This window comes from Xenopus tropicalis, chromosome 1, assembly GCF_000004195.4.
Source record: "Xenopus tropicalis strain Nigerian chromosome 1, UCB_Xtro_10.0, whole genome shotgun sequence".
Classification (NCBI taxonomy): domain Eukaryota; kingdom Metazoa; phylum Chordata; class Amphibia; order Anura; family Pipidae; genus Xenopus; species Xenopus tropicalis.
Window position 1 is genome coordinate 178,936,302 of NC_030677.2, and position 21,310 is coordinate 178,957,611.

The 21,310-nt window shown below is 45.3% G+C and overlaps 1 protein-coding gene across 2 annotated transcripts; it reads right to left on the reverse strand.

The window, feature by feature from the left end:
• Positions 1 to 1,612: 1,612 nt before the first annotated feature.
• polr3g (polymerase (RNA) III (DNA directed) polypeptide G (32kD)) lies at positions 1,613 to 21,039 on the reverse strand. Of its 2 annotated transcripts, XM_031893461.1 has the most exons (8): positions 20,854 to 21,036; positions 12,417 to 12,532; positions 11,259 to 11,388; positions 10,442 to 10,510; positions 4,418 to 4,480; positions 4,001 to 4,062; positions 3,216 to 3,344; positions 1,613 to 2,266 (listed from the first exon to the last, which is right to left on the reverse strand). In XM_031893461.1, exons 2-8 carry the CDS (start codon positions 12,528 to 12,530, stop codon positions 2,183 to 2,185), a joined length of 651 nt encoding a protein of 216 aa, XP_031749321.1. In that variant the 5' UTR covers positions 12,531 to 12,532; positions 20,854 to 21,036; the 3' UTR covers positions 1,613 to 2,182. The 2 variants fall into 2 exon arrangements, with proteins under 2 accessions (XP_031749321.1, XP_031749331.1); XM_031893471.1 differs by lacking the exon at positions 10,442 to 10,510 and having other exon boundaries at positions 20,854 to 21,039.
• Between the last annotated feature and the right edge of the window lie 271 nt (positions 21,040 to 21,310).

Consider the following 21,310-nt stretch of genomic DNA (forward strand, 5'->3'; position numbering starts at 1 on the left):
GAAAAGTTTTCCATTTTGTGATATCCCCACTATTTATTAAATGTTTAAATAGGCTTACTTTAAAAAAAAAAAAAGCACAAATGTCTACTTATTTAATAAAAAATCTGAATATAAAAAGCACATAAGACAAAAAAAAAACCACAAAAATAATCCAAACAAGAATTTGGAAACTCTGAAATCCTTGTTTTCATAAGAATTTTCACGTTCTTACAAAGGAAAAAACATCACTAAAACCACAAATTAAATAAAGATTATTACAATTTGCCTGACAGCTTCCACTGACTTCTACATGACCTTAATAGCTTTTAGATGGTGAAGTTTTGCATTAGTGTTTTTCATGGATTTAACACTTAGGGGCCCATTCATGAAAGCACACTTTTTTTTTTTTCAGAAAAATATAAATTTTTTCTAATTTATAGAACTTTTTGTAATGACCACGATAATATTGTTAAAATGACAACTTTTTCTTCCATGAAAAAGTTGTATTTTTTGCAAAGACTACAACCATTTCGGAATTCATTCGAGCTTTGGTATCGGGACGATCTTTTGGCTGGGTTGGAGCTGCAGAGTGCCATTGAGTCCTATGGGAGACTTTCCTTGGGCCGGGTTGGAGCTGCAGAGTGCCATTGAGCCCTATGGGAGACTTTCCTTGGGCCGGGTTGGAGCTGCAGAGTGCCATTGAGCCCTATGGGAGACTTTCCTTGGGCCGGGTTGGAGCTGCAGAGTGCCATTGAGCCCTATGGGAGACTTTCCTTGGGCCGGGTTGGAGCTGCAGAGTGCCATTGAGCCCTATGGGAGACTTTCCTTGGGCCGGGTTGGAGCTGCAGAGTGCCATTGAGCCCTATGGGAGACTTTCCTTGGGCCAGGTTGGAGCTGCAGAGTGCCATTGAGCCCTATGGGAGACTTTCCTTGGGCCAGGTTGGAGCTGCAGAGTGCCATTGAGTCCTATGGGAGACTTTCCTTGGGCCAGGTTGGAGCTGCAGAGTGCCATTGAGTCCTATGGGAGACTTTCCTTGGGCCAGGTTGGAGCTGCAGAGTGCCATTGAGTCCTATGGAAGGCTTCCAAAATCATACATTGAAGTTCCAAAACCAGAAAGGTTTTCACGATGTTTACAATCGTTCAGATTTAGTGACTTTCGGATTGCAACCACAATATTTTCATATGACCGTGAAAAAGAATTTTCGAGCAATTTTTGCACATCAGAAATTATCGTGCTTTTAACCACACAAAATTTGTGCTTTCATGAACGGGCCCCCTAATTACATATTTTTCGTGTTTGAGTAATTAGTATAATCCACAATTTTTAGCGCTGAAAAATATAATTTCTGAAAACTAACAAAATACAAAAGTTAGTAAATAGGCTCCTAAGAGTATGATAAGGGAGCAACTTTATCTTTTATATTAGCACCTTCACCCCCATAAAGCATTCGACCATCATGTTTAATGTTCAAGATGAAAACACAACGAAAGGCCCAGGCGCTGGTTAATTTTCACTTGACTGCAGTCTATTCTTGTCTTTTCTAATACAGAAATCCCTATTCATAGCATTTGGATTGACACCATGATAATAAATTTGACCATTGTACGTATTTTACTTGGATGACGAGCTCAGCTAGTGAAGGGTGAATTCTTTATTAAATACAACAGAATCAGATTGCAGTACTTCTTGTTAGTTTCATCATACCAACATTAGCCCAGTAGTGAGGCCATTAGCACCTGATTTCACTGTCCCTAAATATACCAACAGTTTATTCAACATCTGCTGACACTATACAAATTTCTCATGAAATAAACAGTTCTTTTTAGCATTACAATAACTTTATATCATACATAAATTAATTTGCTCCCTAATCCATACATAAGGAAAACATAAATCAATACCATTCTATGTAGAGCTCTTTTAGCTGAACAATTTCTATGTACGGTGACATTATGCTTTGCCCAATACTTAGTCTTCGGTGCATGGCCATCATCCATCATTTGGAGGCTGCAGATGCAGTGAGTTTAGAACTGGATACAGAGCTAGTGGCACAGCAATTGTACCTAGAACATAAGCACTGGTAACATGGAGGGCCAGAAGTTTTGTTGCATTGGCTGATAAACAGTATACATGAGAAGCAGTACACAAATTTGTCCCATTGAAATAAAAAAAATATTCTGTAAAGCAATGTATTTAAATATTTAGTAGGTGGCTTCATCCATGTTGTCATCACTGCCCTCAAAAGCATCTCCATTGTCAAAATAGGAAGAAATATAATCATTTTCCTACAATGAGATAAAAAGCAAAGAGGTTAGTAGCTCTATAACCAATGCAGCATTTTTAGCTTGGAATTCTAGATCAAAGCCATTGTTTTATTGGAGCAAATCTCTAGTATTATTGCATATGGTATATTCACTCCTATATTAATAACATTGTGAAAGAAAACCATTTTCTAATTAAAAAATACCACTTAAATCTGCAGGTATGGGGTTTTCATAGAGAATATTAATTTTCTACTGCCACAGTGCAAATCTCTAACATTCACTCCTCTCTTCCAGTTGCTCCCAGTTATGCCCATCATTTGACTTAAACCACACCCCCATTTTGTGTTCAATACTATCCCAAGATAAAAAATTAATGTGGAGGTATGGAATAATGTGCATGTTAATTCAAGCTAAAGACTTTACTGTACCTCTTCTGAGGCGTGCCCCAATGCCCAACTGCTAGGATACTGCTGCCATCATTCTAGAGTAGCGTAAGGATGTTGTTCTTTAAGCAATGTGGCTCACTATGACCTTACTCTTCTGCAATACGTAGGGCTCTAAAAACCCCCACACTGAATGGGGTTTTTAGAGCCCTCTGGGTACCAGTACTTTTTTATCCAGTACATGTGATAAACAGTAACATTAGCTGCGGTTTTAATCAAAAACAAAGGGTTGGTGACACTGCTAAATTACTATGGCAACACAAAGGGTAACTGTGGTATACTGTACAAAAAGATGAACTATAGGAATGGCAGCACTCCTGCTCTAGCCCACACAAATCAGCTTTTAGAATAGAAGGTGCAAAGTTTCCTCCAGGTCAGGTATCCTACAGCATGTAGGAAGGCAGTATGTAATACCTGGCAATTGGTTTTAATGGGTTAACAAACCCAAAGCAAACTTATTTTCTCTTAAATATGTAAAAGCCGTATGCCAAAGTAAATGATTTGTAATCAGAGATCTATAAAATTACTTCCTCATGTTCCTCTTCATCTTCAATTTCTGGCTCGCCCTCCTCCTCTTCCTCCCCCTCCTCTCCTTCCTTTTTTTTCTCAGTTTCTTCATCTGATTTCTCTTCACCATCACCCTTTTTCTCCAGTTCCTAATGCAACGCAACAAAGTGAACAAATCCATTAGCTGTTCTAAAAGAAACGGGTCATTGTGGTGTGACTTACATAGTTCTATCCATTACTAAATTTATTTAGTTGTAATATTTATCCAGATATGGGTTATCTTTGAATCCGTACACAAGCTATTTAAATAAGAGTCTTATCCCTTATATGCCCCAAGTGCAGGAAGCCATAGCAACTAGTGATGAGCGAATCTGTCCAGTTTCGGCGAAAAATTTGCATAACGCATTTGTTACACAATTTTTTTTTCCACCCGCATCTTTTTGTCGCCTGCACTTGTTTTTACGCGACTGCACCCTTTTATGACGTGCAACTAATTTTTTGCGCTCAACTAATTTTTCCACGGCGAATTTTCACATAAGTTTCGCAAAACTATTTGCCAATGGCGAAATGCAGAAATTTGCTACGAATCCATGCCTGGCAAAAAAATTCGCTCATCAATAATAGCAACCAACAAGATGTTTGTTTTTCATGTAGGTGACCAGCAAATGTAACCTGCCGATTGGTTGCTGTGGGCTACTTCACATGACCAATCTTAGATTATTTAATTACATAACACAATAATGCTCTATTTAAGTTAAAGAATGTAATATACTCAGCCTTGGAAGAAATACGACGAAACTTGCACCTCTATTTTTTTCAAGATGTCAGTCTCAGGGCCTGGTTTTTTCCCTTCTGCCTGTTTGGTACCTGTGGAAAAGTCAACAGGATGAGGCATGTAGAGTAGAATTCTGGCATAATTCTACTTAAGGATAACAAATCATAAGAATATTATCAAAATGTCCAAGATAACCCCAGATCCAACATATTCATTAAAAATACAGCAAACAAATGATGCTCCCTTTGCCCAGGTTCACAATAGTTTAGACTTTGTGCTACACAGTGTAAGGGTATTGGATTTCATTCTGTACTGATATTATATAGTGGAATCCTTTGGCTCCAGACCAGCAGCAGTGGCCATAGAATGGAATTGTGCTCATGTGTTTGTAATGACTTGATCAAACATCAAGCAACAGATGCCAGATTATATAAATGTGATACATACTAGTCTTGCTCTTCTTTTTCTTTGTCTTTACAGCTTTCATCTCCCTTGGAAGAATTCGCCAGTCTGGTAAAATACACAAAGCAATCACTATTGTAGAAAATGAGAATTTCACTTACCTCTTATCGTAAATTCCATTTCTTCTAGTCCCGACATGTCAGTACGCATGGGCAGTATTGCCCCCACAGCTAGGAGGTAGGACCTATATACCAAAGCCAATCAAAATTAGCCCTTACCTATAAGACCATGTGACTTCCTCCTCACCACTGTTATACATTTGCCAAGCAATACAAGAAGCAAATAATTGGGATGGGAAACCCCGTACTGACATGTCGGGACTAGAAGAAATGGAATTTACGATAAGAGGTAAGTGAAATTCTCATTTTCTTCTTCGTCCCTTCCATGTCAGTACGCATGGGATCTACCAAGCCATGCCCCTAAAATATAAGGGGTGGGAACAATAATATCAACAGATGCTAAAAACAAATCAAGCATCACAAGAAAAAACTGACCATTCCCGGCTACAAGAATCCTCTCAGGGACCAGAGGGATTTCCACACTACGGTTGCCATAAACATACAAGCCCGGCTCGGGAGGATCCTCTGCCAACAAGAAGAAAATGGTCACAATCATAACTGACACTGAGCAGTTCACTGGTGTTACCAGCCCCGCAGCAACCGACCAGTTAACCACAACTCTGATGCATTATCCACTAGAGCTGTCTCTATGCCCCCAATCCTTAGCACTAACCTGGGGCCCTAGAAAAATAATTGTGACACACAAGCCTATAGCTCCAAAGCACAACGGTATCAGCTTAAATTGGTGTTGACAGCCGTCAAACTCAACAACCCCCAGAGATCAGCCAAAGATAATCCAAGCACAGATCTGAAGCAACGAACAGTGAAAGGGCACACTAGCCATCAAGCCCCCCTATGGCACAAACAAGCTAGGGACTCCAGCCTGTAACAGAGCATGACAGGCTGAAACCCAACTTCCTACCACTCACTGTAGCTACCAACCTTGAGAGGCTACCTAACCAGCAATGTTAGGGCCAGGTTTAGGAACTGTACACGACCTGCAGATGGAAGATCAGCTAACCAGTAAAACATGACTGGAATCAACTGGAAAACATGCATGGAACGACTGGTGCACAGCCAGCCCATACTCAATGTACCATCTAGCCACCCTGCATGAAAGTCAGAAGCGCCATATACTATGCATGCTAAACAACCAGCGGACAAACCAACACCCTGCCAGAAAGCAGTGGTGGGCATGTCAAGCAAAGCACTGGAGAACACGCAAGCCGCCATCCCTGCATGCAAGAGCCCAGGGTGAAAGATAGCTAACACACAAGCAATAGCAAAAAACTAGCGCTGTGCTTGCAATACATGACTCTGCAACCACTGATGGACTGTTCAGATACTGTAACTGCAAAGAAACTGCTCCCCAAACTAGCCACTGCTAGTAAGGAGTGGAATACAAGGTGAAAAACAAGCACCCACACATGCCAAGAAAGCAGCTAAGGTAGACAGCCACAAGCGCCAAGGCACACCATGACATGAACCAAAGACCATATCAAAGGCAGCCAACCACATGCCTGTACCAAGGAACAGCATGACTAGCATCCATATACGCCAAGGACTAAGCCAAGGCCAGCAGCCACCTGCGCCAAGGAGCACACCAAAACTGGCAGCCTCATAAACAATTGCCAGCATCCTATGAGCCTAAGCTCCTAACCAGGGCCAGTCTCCCTGGGAGCCAAAGGACAGAAAACAGGGCAAGTTGGCAAGCAAACCAAGGCTAAAACCGGGGTCAAATGAGCCACAAACCAGGACCAAAGGCCAAAACTGGTCAAACGCCAAGCAAGCCAAAGGCCAGAACTAGAGCCAAAGGCCAGAACTAGAGCCAACGGCCAAGCAAGCCAAAGGCCAGAAACAGAGCCAACAGCCAAGCAAGCCAAAGGCCAAAACCAATGGGCAAGCAAGCCAAAAAGTCAAAACTGGAGCCAATGGCCAAAACCTGAGCCAATGGCCAAGCAAGCTGAAGGCCAAAAACAGAGCCAAAAGGCCAATCAAGCCAAAGGTCAAAACCTGAGGCCAAAGGCCAGAACCAGAGCCAAAGGCCAAGCAAGCCAAAGGCCAGAACCAAGTGGCCAAGCAAGCCAAAGGCCAGAACCAGAGCCAAGCTGCCAAGCAAGCCAAAGGCCAGAACCAGAGCCAAGCTGCCAAGCAAGCCAAAGGCCAGAACCAGAGCCAAGCAAGCCAAAGGCCAGAATCAGAGCCAATGGCCAAGCAAGCCAAAGACCAGAACAGGGCCAACGGTCACACCAGCCAAAGGCCAAAACCAATGGGTAAGTGAGCCAAAAGGTCAAAACTGGAGCCAATGGCCAAAACCGGAGTCCATGGCCAAGCAAACTAAGGCCCAAAACAGAGCCAAAAGGCTGAAACCAGAGCCAAAGGTCTGAACCAATGGACAAGCAAGTCAAAGACTAAACTAATGTCCAAGCGAGCCAAAGGTCAAAACTGGAACCAATGGGCAAGCAAGCCAAAGGCCAAAATCAGATCCCACTGCCGAGCAAGCCAAAGGACAGAACTGGGAAAAACGGCCAAGCAAACCAGAAGACAGAACCAGCGGCCAAGTGAGCTAAAAGCCAGAATGGAAGAAGCAGCCAAGTGAGTCAAGGCCAGAACCAGGGCCAGCGACCAAGCAAAGAAAACTGCCAAACCAAGGACCAGTGGCCACTCAAGCCAACAAGGACCAGCAGGCAAGCAAGCCAGAGTCCAAAACAAGGACCAGCAGGCAAGCCTATAGCAAAAATTCTGCTGCCAGGGGTGAGAGGCAGTAGCAAAGCAAGCCAAAGGCCATAACCCGGAACCACAGCCAAGGGCAACAAAAGCCATAAACAGACCCAACAGCCAAGCAAGCCAAAGACCGTAATCTGGGCCAACAGGCACACAAGGCAAAGTCCATGACAAGGACCGGCAGCCAAGCAAGCCAAGGCTATAGCAGAAAGTCTGATGCCAGGGGTCAGAGGCAGTAGACAGATGAGCTCGAGGCCATAAGCAGAAACTGCAGCCAAGTTAGGCAAAGGCCATAGACAGAACCAACAGCCAAGCAAGCCAAAGACCATAATCAGGGCCAACAGACACACAAGGCAAAGTCCATGAAAAGGACCAGCAGCCAAGCAAGTCAAGGCTATAGCAGAAAGTCTGATGCCGGGGGTCAGAGGCAGTAGACAGATGAGCCGGAGGCCATAAGCAGGAACTGCAGCCAAGTGAGGCAAAGGCCATAGACAGAACCAATGGCCAAGCAAACCAAAAACTATAATCACGGCCAGGGTCAATAGGTACACAAGGCAAAGCCCAAAACAAGGAACATCAGTCATGCAAGCCAGAGACATAGCAAAAAACTGGCTAACAGGGACCAAGAACAGCGGTCACGCTGACCAAAGGCCATAACCAGGACAACGCCCAACAGGCACGTAAGCAAAGGTCATAGCACAAGCCGGCAGTCATGCAAAATGGCAGTCACAGAGCAATCAAACATTTACTAATGTTGGCTCCTATCATGCTAGCAGACAGAAATATACCTGTAAACACACCAGAAAGAAAAAGGAGTTGTTGAACTACAACTCTGTTCATACCTGGTAGGAAAAAACTGCCTTTTAAGCCAAAGACCCAACCAGGGCCTGCAGAAATAAAATAAGCAGGAAAAGGTACAACATTGCCACAACAGAAACCCCAGTTAAACCAGGAAGCCCCTGATGAAATAAGAGCTGCTATACCTGCTGTGTCTGCACAGTAGATTTGACTCACAAGGAATTCTACATATATGAAATAGCAATAACAAGGAGCCCAAGAAGCATACAAGCACCTAACAAGATAACACTGGCTTTTAGGTAAAGGCAAACTCCAGTCAGAACCCTGGAGAAAGACTGGTTAAAAGGTGCAGACTCCCTGTGAGAAAAGGAGATACCATACTGCTACAGCAGTGCAACTCCCAGCCAGTCTGGGCACACCTGGTGTAATAATGAGCTCCTATACCTGCAGAGTCCGCATGGTAGACTCACAAAGAAAAGCTAACCATATGAAACAGCAATAGCAAGGAGGCCTAGAAGCATACAAACACCTTACAGGATAAAATTGGCTTGTAGGCAAAATGCAAACTCCAGTCAGAACCGTGGAGAAAGGTTGGTTATAAGGTTCAGACTCCCTGCGAGAAAAGGAGATACCATACTGCTACAGCAGTGCAACTCCTAGCCAGTCTGGATGTATCCACTGTAATAATGAGCCCCAATACCTGCAGAGTTTGCATGGCAGACTCGACTCACCAAGAAAGGCTAACAATATGAAACAGCAATAGCAAGGAGGCCTAGAAGCACACAAACACCTTACAGGATAAAATTGGCTTGTAGGCAAAATGCAAACTCCAGTCAGAACCCTGGAGAAAGGCTGGTTATAAGGTGCAGACTCCCCGTAAGAAAAGGAGATACCATACTGCTACAGCAGTGCAACTCCTAGAACAGTCTTGGAAGCACCTGGTGTAAATGAGCACACATACGAGCACCCATACCTGCACCCATACCTGCTGTGTCTGCACAGAGGACTCAGGCTTACAGTAAAAACACTAAAGATATCAATAGCAAAGTGCCCTAAAGGAGCACTTACACCTTACCAGATAGCAGTGAGTAGTCAGCAGCATGGCAACTCCCACAGGAACCCAGACAGCCTTCAGCTGAGGGACATAATTAGCTCGTTAGTATGCAGGCCTCTCAGTGCACTGAGCATTTCATACACACAGTGGGGACTGAAGATTCATACTCACCAGATTCAGGCTTAGTTATCACTAGCCCATATCCATACCCATGGCCCTTTAGTCCGAAATGTCTTCAAAGGCTCAAAACACCATAGGAAAAAGGAGACTCAATTGGTCACAGGCAGGAAAGTGGAAATACCCACGCCTGTATACTTTCCCACTAAGCAGCTGCTAGGACCATGGGTATGCCCACACCTGCATTTCTTCCCAATAGGTGAAAGTTTGATTACTTTACTTATTGGGGCATCAGGTAAAATCTTCTCCATTACCTGGGAATCATCCCTCTATGTATACACAGAGATAAAAAATAAAATAAATAAATAAAATGACAAAAACAAAAGAAAAATCAAACTGTGAAATCACAAAATGGTGAGGAGGGAGATCCTACCTCCTGTTCAGTAGGACAAAAAATAACTGTGGTGAGGAGGAAGTCACATGGTCTTATAGGTAAGGGCTAATTTTGATTGGCTTTGGTATATAGGTCCTACCTCCTAGCTGTGGGGGCAATACTGCCCATGCGTACTGACATGGAAGGGACGAAGAAGAAAATTGGGTAAATAACACAAAAAAATCCCTTAATATAAAATAAAAAGCATCAGTTTTTATCAGTACAGTTGTTTGTACATTCTATTCGGCCAATATAATAGGCCAATTTATTAACATAGCTACTAAACTGCACCAGCGCTGTTGCTAGTTGTAACCAGTCAGCAATTAATTTTAAAGACGAAGGAAAGGTAAAAACTAAGTAAGCTTTATCAGAAAGGTCTATGTAAATACAGCCATAAGCACCCACAGAAACGCTGTGTTCTCTGTCAAAAGAAACAAGATTTCTTGTCTCTTTTTTTCCTGTGAGTCTACACAGCTCTATCCTCTCTCCCCTCTCCTAAGGAATGTGTGATCTAAGCCAATCAGCAGGAAGCTTCCTCATAGTCTTACAAACTGAGCATGTACACTGGTCTTGGTCTTGGTGCAGGAGCTCAGCGTTTTTTTCCTATGAGGCTTCTGATCATCTGAATGGGAGAAATATGGGGAGACGTAAGGGCACTATTGAGAGAACTGAAGGTATTTCTGCAGCTTGAGATTAACTCTTTATTAGCCTTTCCTTCTCCTTTAATCATGGTTGTTATGACTAATGGCACTGGTGCACTTTAGCACTTATGTGAGTAAATCAGCCCCAGTTACTAATAGAAAATAATAAAAGTGGTATCTCACCTGGTGTCCATTCTCTTTGTAATTTTCTTTCAGCCTCTATTTCATACTTTTTACTGTACCTTTCAATGCCTAAAATGTTGATGCACATACATTTAAAGACAAACAGGGAAGGCCTAGTGTGCCCTCAGAATCAAAGCTCATTATTAATTGTGCCAGTTTAAAACCAATATTTAGACAACTATGAATCTGACTGCAGTATTTAAAGGATTGGTCGACTGAGAGCAGTTTGTCCACCAGATATACGTGACTTAAATACACTGGACTAAGACAGCTGGTACATTTCTTGAGGGGTGCCTAATAACCTGGTATCCCCTAGTGATTCTACCTTTCCTTCTTCTTTATAATTATCCAGTTCAAGTTTTCATTAAAAATGGCCTAAAATAATCTCATTGGGCTAATTTAATAAAAAGGTGAAAAGGATGATAATGATCTAATAACCTATTTCAATTTTTATTGGTTTGTGAAAACAAACATCTGGTTGCTATGAGAAACTAGACCTGGGCAAACATTGCTTCTGGGCAAACTTAATGCCTTTTAATACATATGGGGGATAGTTGCTTGAGTCTACAGGCAGTGATAAGTTCAGTGGCTTCCTAATACAGTGTAAATCAAAACAGCAGGAACCAGATCTATGTAAAAACAGCTCTTCCTTCTCTCAGCTCGATTCTATCAGTTGAACCCAAGCGGTTAAGTTTACTCTCATGTTGTGTATTTATACACATCTATATAGTTTTGTGTATCTATGACCTCACATTAGAAATTTTCTTTATATGCATTACTGGTGCTAAGTAGTATGCAATGCGTACACAGTACCTACTTTGTTTGTCAGCTTTTGCTCCCATATAGTATGGAAGGCATTTCATAGTTTTTCGCATTTCTTGTTTTAATGCAAGTATATAATCTTGATCCTCCCCTATTTTCAGAGGTACAGGTTTGAATTCTGTAGACTAAGAAAAAAAATATCAGACAAAAATTATTTGGTTTAACTCTTACCTTGCCTGTTGAGGCCTGCATGAATTTGTTTCCTCCAGTTAATAAAAACACTAGTGATGTAATAAAAACTCAGGTCTGGTATAAAGCGTCATGATGGTGGATGTTATCCAGAAAGCTCTGAATTACAGGAAGGCCATCCCATAGACTCCCATAGACTCAATTTTATTGATAAAATAACATTTCTTTTAAATTATTTCCTTTTTCTCTGTAATAATAAAAGAGTACCCTGTAATTGATCCTAATTAAGATAGAATGAATCCTTATTGGAGTCAAAACAATTCCACTTCATTTATTAATCTTTAAATGACTTTTTAGAATATATAAGGTATGGTATGCAAATTACAAAAAGATCCCTTATCCAGAAAACCCCAGGTGCGGAGCATTCTGGATAACAGATCCTACACCTGTACTACAGTTACCCCTGTGGAATGCCTGTGCTGCCAGCAGATTGGAACTGGTTGTAATTAAGTGAGCTCTCCAGCTTCCAGCTTAGTGTGAGCCCTCCAAACAGTATGGCATCTCTGTCGCTAGCCTGTTTTCCAGCCACTTGGGCTTTCATAGCCTGTGTAATTGTTGTGGTAATTACAGCTTTTTGGAGGTTTTACATCCTCTTGTCATAACTGTTCATTTTACAAATTTCATTTAGGCGCATATTAATCATGTAAATTAAAAGCAAGACAAAAACGTTTTCTGCCTTTCGCTCTAAATAAAGGTTCAAGGTATATTCAAGAGAAGCATTTAGGTAATTTTGTGTTAAAAGCCACACAAGTTTGAAAAATATGTGAGGAGAGTGGTATAGTCATTCCAAGTGCCCAAGATACACAATTTTGTTAAGTGGTTGCTAGATTGCTAGATTTGGAGCTACTGCCATAGACCATGTCCACTCTGTATTACTGAAATAAAAGGGCAGTGGAAGGAAACCATTTAAAAAAGCATTTCCCTGCAAGCTATACTCTTTCTATTGTATACAAAGATTACTTACTGGAAAGATTGGCAGTGGTGTTAGCTGAGTCTCTGGCAAAGATTCACCTCTTGAAAATCCAATTGCTTGGATGTCAAATGTAAAGGCAGCCCTTCCCCTCCCTTTGGCAGCCATTACTAATGCATGGGAAGAGAAACAAAATGAAAAACTAGAAAGGGAAGTTTGAGAACAAACTTCATGTTGGGTTGAAAAACGTGTCACTGACGGTTTTCACTGAATGAAATCTGATCTGTTGTTGGCTGCGCCTACTTTTTCTAACCTTGGACCACAGTCACATAGTAAAAACCACTGTGCAAAGTTTGGGGACCCTGGTTGTAATAGTGACTGAAAGTCAACAAGTGACATCTGATTGGTGGCTCCACCCACTTTTTCTAACCTGGAACTGCAGTTACCCAGTGACTAACTCTGCAATGTTTAGGGACCCTAGAATTAATAGTCAAAGAATGGCAGCAGTTTAAATTTAAACCAATAAAAGTCAATAGGTAAATTGTGATTGGTAGTTGATGGGTGTGCCAACTTTTTCTAACCTTGAGTTGAAGTCACCCAGTGACAAACAGTGGGCACCCTGGCATAAACAGTGTGAGAATGACAGCATTTTAAATTTAAACCAATAAAATTCAATGGATGAAATCTGATTGGATGACATTTAATGGGTGGAAATCGATTGGCTGTTGGTGGCTCTGCTTTGCAAAGTTTGGGTATTAATATTAAAACATATGAAGTCTATAGGTGAAATCTGATTGGCTGTTGTTGGCCCCGCCCACTGTTCTAAACTTGAACATAGTCACCCAGTGACAAACTATGTAAAGTTTGGGGACCCTGACATCAAAACAATAAAATTCAATAGGTGAAATATGATTGGCTGTTGGTGGCTCCACCCACTTTTTCAAAATTAACTGCAGTCCCCTAGTGACCAACTGTGAAAAGTTTGGGGACCCTGGGGATAATACTGTGAGAATGGCAGCAGTTAATATTTCCCCACTGAAAACAATGAAAGAAATGTGATTGGCTTTTGGCAGCCCCGCCCACTTTTTCTAACCTTGAGTACGTAGTCACCCAGTGACTGACTGTGCAAAGTTTGGGCACTCTGGCATCAAACCAATAACTCTGGGGACCCCGGTGTGTTGAATTTCCTCCAAGTCAACAGGTAAAATCTGATTGGCTGTTCACAGCTCCACCCACTTTTGGGCATCCAACAATCATAATATTTTTATTCAGGCTGACCCCATGACGGTGTGATTCATGTTTGGAGAGTGTAGCTTCAAAGCTGTAAGATTGGCAGCAGTTTCAATTTCCCCATAAAAGTCAATGAATGAAATTTGATTGGCTGTTGTTGGCCCCTCCCACTTTGAGGTCATCCAACAAATGTCACTGTTTCATTCGGGGGTGACACCATTATTATGTTATTCAAGTTTGGGGGATGCAGCTTCAAAGCTGTAAGAGTGGCAGCAATTTGAAAATCTTCCCTGTTAAAGTCAATGGGAAAATTGGGGTGTTCGGAGCGGCGCCACAAAAAGACGGGGGGCAGGATCAACCTGCTCTGCTATAGGGCGAAGAAGTGTGGAGAGATGGGTGTTGTACCCCTAAAACTGTAGGAGGAGTAGCATTTAGAAAATGGGGGGCGCTAAGAATAAGAAGATGACAAAGCTGAAGTCAAAGAACAGTAGGTTGAGCCGTACCATTGTATTGGAAAGGGGATCAGTCCGTACCATTTTGTTTGAGGGGGGGTCAGACCGTACTATTTTCTGGAGTTGGGGTTGGACCGTACCATTTTTTGGAGGGGGGGGTCGGACCATACCATTTTTTGGAGGGGGAGGGGTCGGACCGTACCATGTTATTGGGGGGGGTCGGACAGTACCATTTTTTGGAGGGGGTGTCAGGCCGTACCATTTTATTTGAGGGGGGGGGATCGGACCGTATCATTTTTTGGAGGGGAGGGTCGGATCGTACCATTTTTTTGGAGGGGAGGGTCGGACCGTACCATTTTTGGAGGGGGGGTCGGACCGTACCATTTTTTGGAGGGCGGGGGGGTCCGACCCCCCAAAATAAAATGGTACGGTCCGACCCCCCTCTAAAAAATTGTACATCCATCCCCCCCACTCGAAAAAAATGGTACGGTCCATCCCCCTCCCCGCTCTTAAAAATGGTAGGGTCCAACCCCCCCAAAATAAAATGGTACGGTCCGACTTCCCCCCGCTCCTAAAAATGGTACGGTCCGACCCCCCCACTCTTAAAAATGGAACGGTCCGACCCCCCCCTCCAAAAAATGGTAGGGTCCGACCCTCCCAAAATAAAATGTTACGGTCCAACTTCCCCCGCTCATAAAAGTGGTATGTTCATCCCCCCCACTCGAAAAAAAAATGGTACGCTCCGAACCCCCCCCCCCACTCGGAAAAAATGGTACGTCCATCCCCCCACTCAAAAAAATGGTATGGTCCGACCCCCCCACTCTTAAAAATGGTACGGTCCATCCCTCCCACTTGAAAAAATGGTACGGTCCGACCCCCCCCACTCTTAAAAATGGAACGGTCCGACCCCCCCCTCCAAAAAATGGTAGGGTCCGACCCCCCAAAATATAATGGTACGGTCCGACTTCCCCCCACTCCTAAAAATTGTATGGTCCGACCCCCCCCCCCCGCTCTTATAAATGGTACGTTCCCCCCCCCACTCGAAAAAAAAAATGGTACGGTCCGACCCCCCCCTCCAAAAAATGGTAGGGTCCGACCCCCCGCTCATAAAAATGGTACGGTCCGACCCCCCCCCCCGCTCTTAAAAATGGTACGTTCATCCCCCCCACTCGAAAAAAAAATGGTACAATCCAACCCCCGCTCTTAAAAATGGTACGTCCATCCCCCCCACTCGAAAAAAAAATGGTACGGTCCGACCCCCCCCTCTAAAACAATGGTACAGTCCTACCCCCTCGGACCGTACCATTTTTTTTGGAGGGGAGGGTCGGACCGTACCATTTTTGGAGGGGGGGGGGGTCGGACCGTACCATTTTTTTGGAGGGGAGGGTCGGACCGTACCATTTTTGGAGGGGGGGGTCGGACCGTACCATTTTTGGAGGGGGGGTCGGACCGTACCATTTTTAAGAGCGGGGGGGATGGACCGTACCATTTTTTGGAGGGCGGGGGGTCGGTCCGTACTCGAAAATAAAATGGTACGGTCCGACCTCCCCCCTCTAAAAAATGGTACGGTCCGAACCCCCCTCGCTCTTAAAAATGGTACTGTCCGACCCCCCCACTCTATAAAATGGGACGGTCCGACCCCCCTCCAAAAAATGGTAAGGTCCGACCCTCCCAAAATAAAATGGTACGGTCCAACTTCCCCCCGCTCATAAAAATGGTATGTTCATCCCCCCCACTCGAAAAAAAATGGTACGGTCCGAACCCCCCCACTCAAAAAATGGTCCGAACCACCCCCGCTCTTAAAAATGGTATGGTCCATCCCCCCCCCCCACACAAAAAATGGTACAGTCCGAACCCCCCCGCTCTTAAAAATGGTACGGTCCATCCCCCCCCTCAAAAAATGGTACGGTCCGAACCCCCCCCCCCGCTCTTAAAAATGGTACGGTCCATCCCCCCCCCCACTCAAAAAATGGTACGGTCCGAACCCCCCCACACTCGAAAAAAAATGGTACGGTCCATCCCCCCCCCCACTCTAAAAATGGTACGGTCCGACCCCCCCCCCCGCTCTAAAAAATGGTACGATCCGACCCCCCCGCTCTTAAAAATGGTACGGTCCGACCCCCCCGCTCTTAAAAATGGTACGGTCCGACCCCCCCCCCGCTCTTAAAAATGGTACGGTCCGACCCCCCCGCTCTTAAAAATGGTACGGTCCGACCCCCCTCCAAAAAATGGTAAGGTCCGACCCTCCCAAAATAAAATGGGAGCGGGGGGTCGGACCATACCATTTTTAAGAGCGGGGGGGTCGGACCGTACCATTTTTAAGAGCGGGGGGGGTCGGACCGTACCATTTTTTGAGTGGGGGGGGGGGATGGACCGTACCATTTTTTTTCGAGTGGGGGGGGGAATGGACCGTACCATTTTTTTTCGAGTGGGGGGGGGTTCGGACCGTACCATTTTTTGAGTGGGGGGGGGGGATGGACCGTACCATTTTTAAGAGCGGGGGGGGGGTTCGGACCGTACCATTTTTTGAGGGGGGGGGGATGGACCGTACCATTTTTAAGAGCGGGGGGTTCGGACTGTACCATTTTTTGTGTGTGGGGGGGGATGGACATACCATTTTTATGAGCGGGGGGAAGTTGGACCGTACCATTTTATTTTGGGAGGGTCGGACCTTACCATTTTTTGGAGGGGGGTCGGACCGTCCCATTTTATAGAGTGGGGGGGTCGGACAGTACCATTTTTAAGAGCGAGGGGGGTTCGGACCGTACCATTTTTTAGAGGGGGGGTCGGACCGTACCATTTTATTTTCGAGTACGGACCGACCTCCCGCCCTCCAAAAAATGGTACGGTCCACCCCCCCCCCCCCGCTCTTAAAAATGGTACGGTCCGACCCCCCCCCCTCCAAAAATGGTACGGTCCGACCCCCCCCGCTCTTAAAAATGGTACAGTCCGAACCCCCCCGCTCTTAAAAATGGTACGGTCCGACCCCCCCGCTCTTAAAAATGGTACGGTCCACCCCCCCCCACTCAAAAAATGGTACAGTCCGAACCACCCCACTCAAAAAATGGTCCGAACCACCCCCGCTCTTAAAAATGGTATGGTCCATCCCCCCCCCCCCACACAAAAAATGGTACAGTCCGAACCCCCCCGCTCTTAAAAATGGTACGGTCCATCCCCCCCCTCAAAAAATGGTACGGTCCGAACCCCCCCCCCCGCTCTTAAAAATGGTACGGTCCATCCCCCCCCCCACTCAAAAAATGGTACGGTCCGAACCCCCCACACTCGAAAAAAAATGGTACGGTCCATCCCCCCCCCCACTCTAAAAATGGTACGGTCCGACCCCCCCCCCCCGCTCTAAAAAATGGTACGATCCGACCCCCCCGCTCTTAAAAATGGTACGGTCCGACCCCCCCGCTCTTAAAAATGGTACGGTCCGACCCCCCCCCCGCTCTTAAAAATGGTACGGTCCGACCCCCCCGCTCTTAAAAATGGTACGGTCCGACCCCCCTCCAAAAAATGGTAAGGTCCGACCCTCCCAAAATAAAATGGGAGCGGGGGGTCGGACCATACCATTTTTAAGAGCGGGGGGGTCGGACCGTACCATTTTTAAGAGCGGGGGGGGTCGGACCGTACCATTTTTTGAGTGGGGGGGGGGATGGACCGTACCATTTTTTTTCGAGTGGGGGGGGGAATGGACCGTACCATTTTTTTTCGAGTGGGGGGGGGTTCGGACCGTACCATTTTTTGAGTGGGGGGGGGGGATGGACCGTACCATTTTTAAGAGCGGGGGGGGGGTTCGGACCGTACCATTTTTTGAGGGGGGGGGGATGGACCGTACCATTTTTAAGAGCGGGGGGGTTCGGACTGTACCATTTTTTGTGTGTGGGGGGGGATGGACATACCATTTTTATGAGCGGGGGGAAGTTGGACCGTACCATTTTATTTTGGGAGGGTCGGACCTTACCATTTTTTGGAGGGGGGTCGGACCGTCCCATTTTATAGAGTGGGGGGGTCGGACAGTACCATTTTTAAGAGCGAGGGGGGTTCGGACCGTACCATTTTTTAGAGGGGGGGTCGGACCGTACCATTTTATTTTCGAGTACGGACCGACCCCCCGCCCTCCAAAAAATGGTACGGTCCACCCCCCCCCCCCGCTCTTAAAAATGGTACGGTCCGACCCCCCCCCCTCCAAAAATGGTACGGTCCGACCCCCCCCGCTCTTAAAAATGGTACAGTCCGAACCCCCCCGCTCTTAAAAATGGTACGGTCCGACCCCCCCGCTCTTAAAAATGGTACGGTCCACCCCCCCCCACTCAAAAATGGTACAGTCCGAACCACCCCCGCTCTTAAAAATGGTACGGTCCATCCCCCTCACTCAAAAAATGGTACGGTCCGAACCCCCCCCCGCTCTTAAAAATGGTACGGTCATCCCCCCCCACTCAAAAAATGGTACGGTCCGAACCCCCCCCCGCTCTTAAAAATGGTACGGTCCATCCCCCCCCCACTCAAAAATGGTACGGTCCATCCCCCCCCCCACTCAAAAAATGGTACGGTCCGACCCCCCCCCCCCCGCTTTTAAAAATGGTACGGTCCACCCCCCCCCTCAAAAAATGGTACGGTCCGACCCCCCCGCTCTTAAAAATGGTACAGTCCGAACCCCCCCCCCCGCTCTTAAAAATGGTACGGTCCGACCCCCCCGCTCTTAAAAATGGTACGGTCCATCCCCCCCCCCACTCAAAAAATGGTACAGTCCGAACCCCCCCGCTCTTAAACATGGTACGGTCCGACCCCCCCCGCTCTTAAAAATGGTACGGTCCATCACCCCCCCGCTCTTAAAAATGGTACGGTCCGACCCCCCTCCCACTCAAAAAATGGTACAGTCCGAACCCCCCCCCCCACTCTTAAAAATGGTACGGTCCGACCCCCCACTCTTAAAAATGGTACGTTCATCCCCCCACTCGAAAAAAATGGTACGGACCGAAACCCCCCCCGCTCTTAAAAATGGTACGGTCCATCCCCCCCACTCAAAAAATGGTACGGTCCGACTCCCCCCCCCACCCAAAATAAAATGGTACGGTCCTATCCCCCCATAAAAATTGGTGCGGTCCGACCCCCGCTCTTAAAAATGGTACGGTCCGACTGGTACGTCCATCCCCCCCCACTCGAAAAAAATTGGTACGGTCCCCTCCCCCTCTAAAAATGGTATGGCCCGACTCCCCGCTCTAAAAAATGGTACGGTCCGACCCCCCCGCTCTTGAAAATGGTACGGTCCGTCCCCATCCCCTCTAAAAAATGGTACGGTCCTACCCCTCCAAAATAAAATGGTACGGTCCGACCTCCCCCGCTCTTAAAATTGGTATGGTCCGACCCCCCCTCCAAAAATGTCACGGTCCATCCCTCCCTCTCAAAAAAATGGTACGTCCAACCCCGCCCCCCTCCAAAAAATGGTACAGTCCGACCCCCATTCCAAAAAATTTTGGTTGGACCGTACCATTTTTTTGGAGGGGGGTCAGCCCGCACCATTTTATTTGAAGGGGGGGGTCGGACCGTACCATTTTTTTGGGGGGGAGATCGGACCGTACCATTTTTTTGGAGAGGGTGTCGGACCGTACCACTTTTTTCCGACGGGGGATCAGGCCGTACCATGCTATTTTTTTGAAGGGGGGATCAGACCGTACCATTTTTTGGAGGGGGGTTGGACCGTACCATTTGTTTCGAGGGGGGGGTTGGACCGTACCATTTTTTGGAGGGGGCGGACCGTACCATTTGATTTGAGGGGGGGTCAGACCGTACCATTTGATTTGATGGGTCGGCCGTACCATTTTTTTTGAGATGTTTCACCTCACTGTGTTAAGGCGCTATGACCCTATAAAAATTAGGTATGCCCAAATTGCAGCCCTCCAGCTTTTGTTCATCAACATAGCTTTCCCTTTAAAATTATATACTTTTTTTAGTGAAGCTCAGGTGTATTCTTACAACATTCTCATTAAAATAATTGATAGCAATGAATTACACCTGCTGGGGTTTGCACCAATTACAGCACACTAAGATGCCTACTTATTATGCTGTGCAAAAATGGCAGCAAAATTCGTCATTCATTGCGAGGCTTCGCTGTGTAAAAAACAATGTAATTACGTAGCTTGCATAGAATAATGGCATAAAGTCTGGCTTTCAGATGGTGACATTTGCCATTTTACTCAGCACACTAAATAGGCCCCCAGGTACAGCTGCTATAATCACCTGAAAGTCATCAGCTGACATTGAATGTTCTAGTTGAACAAAACTAGAAGGGCCACAGGCAACACTGTAAATGTAAAAACTAAGAATGTATATAAGAATATACATTTTTAATGATTGTTATTTGTACTTCTACAAAGGACATGATGAGGACTAGAAGCTCTCTATGTCCTGCCCTAAAGCATTCCCTGTCATGCCCCAACCACACCCAGCTAAGAGCACTAAGAGTTGCAGCTTCCAGCAGCTGAAGGACCCCAAGTTGAACAATAAAATATTAAAAGGCATTTATTTTCATAGGCCCACTTTAGGCAAACAAGCTTAACTCATTATTAAATAATACATTCAAAAACATTTCAACATTCAGCTTCAGTAGAAGTCAATAAATGCAAGCCCCAATATGCCAATCTGTGCCAATGCTGCTAAATATCATTGATCCAACTGTAACTGATTTTATAATGGCCTAAAATGTGCTTATATCTGTGCTTTAACACATCTTACATTTGGGTGTTTTCATAGATTAATAGAATTATAGACATGATATTAAATTCATATACTTAAGCGAATCATTTTACCTTCAGTCTGATATAATTTCTCGCTGATGAATCAAACATAGAACTCGGCTGATTCACCAAATCTGCGTTACAATGACATTCACAAGTAAATCCTGGTGCAGTAGGGATAAGCCAGTGGGGGCAGTGCTTGTCAGCAAGTCCTAACGAGCATCAGGCAGTGTAACTGATTCTAAACTAATTAGGTTCTGCTCAGCAGTAAAACTATATAGGGTAGAGCTTCCCTTTGTTAGTGTTCAGGCTTACTAAACACAACATGAAGCACAGCCCTTTCAGTGGAAAGGCGCTGTACATTGATCATTATGTGTTCTTAAAGGGGAACACAAAACTAATGTACTGGCAACTATCAGCAGTTAGCTCTAATCATGCATTACACAGCCACCATCAGTGAGGTGCAACTGCTGGAGCCCAGAAAATAAATATTATACAATATGTCTGTTCAGAGAAGATAAATTTGGCA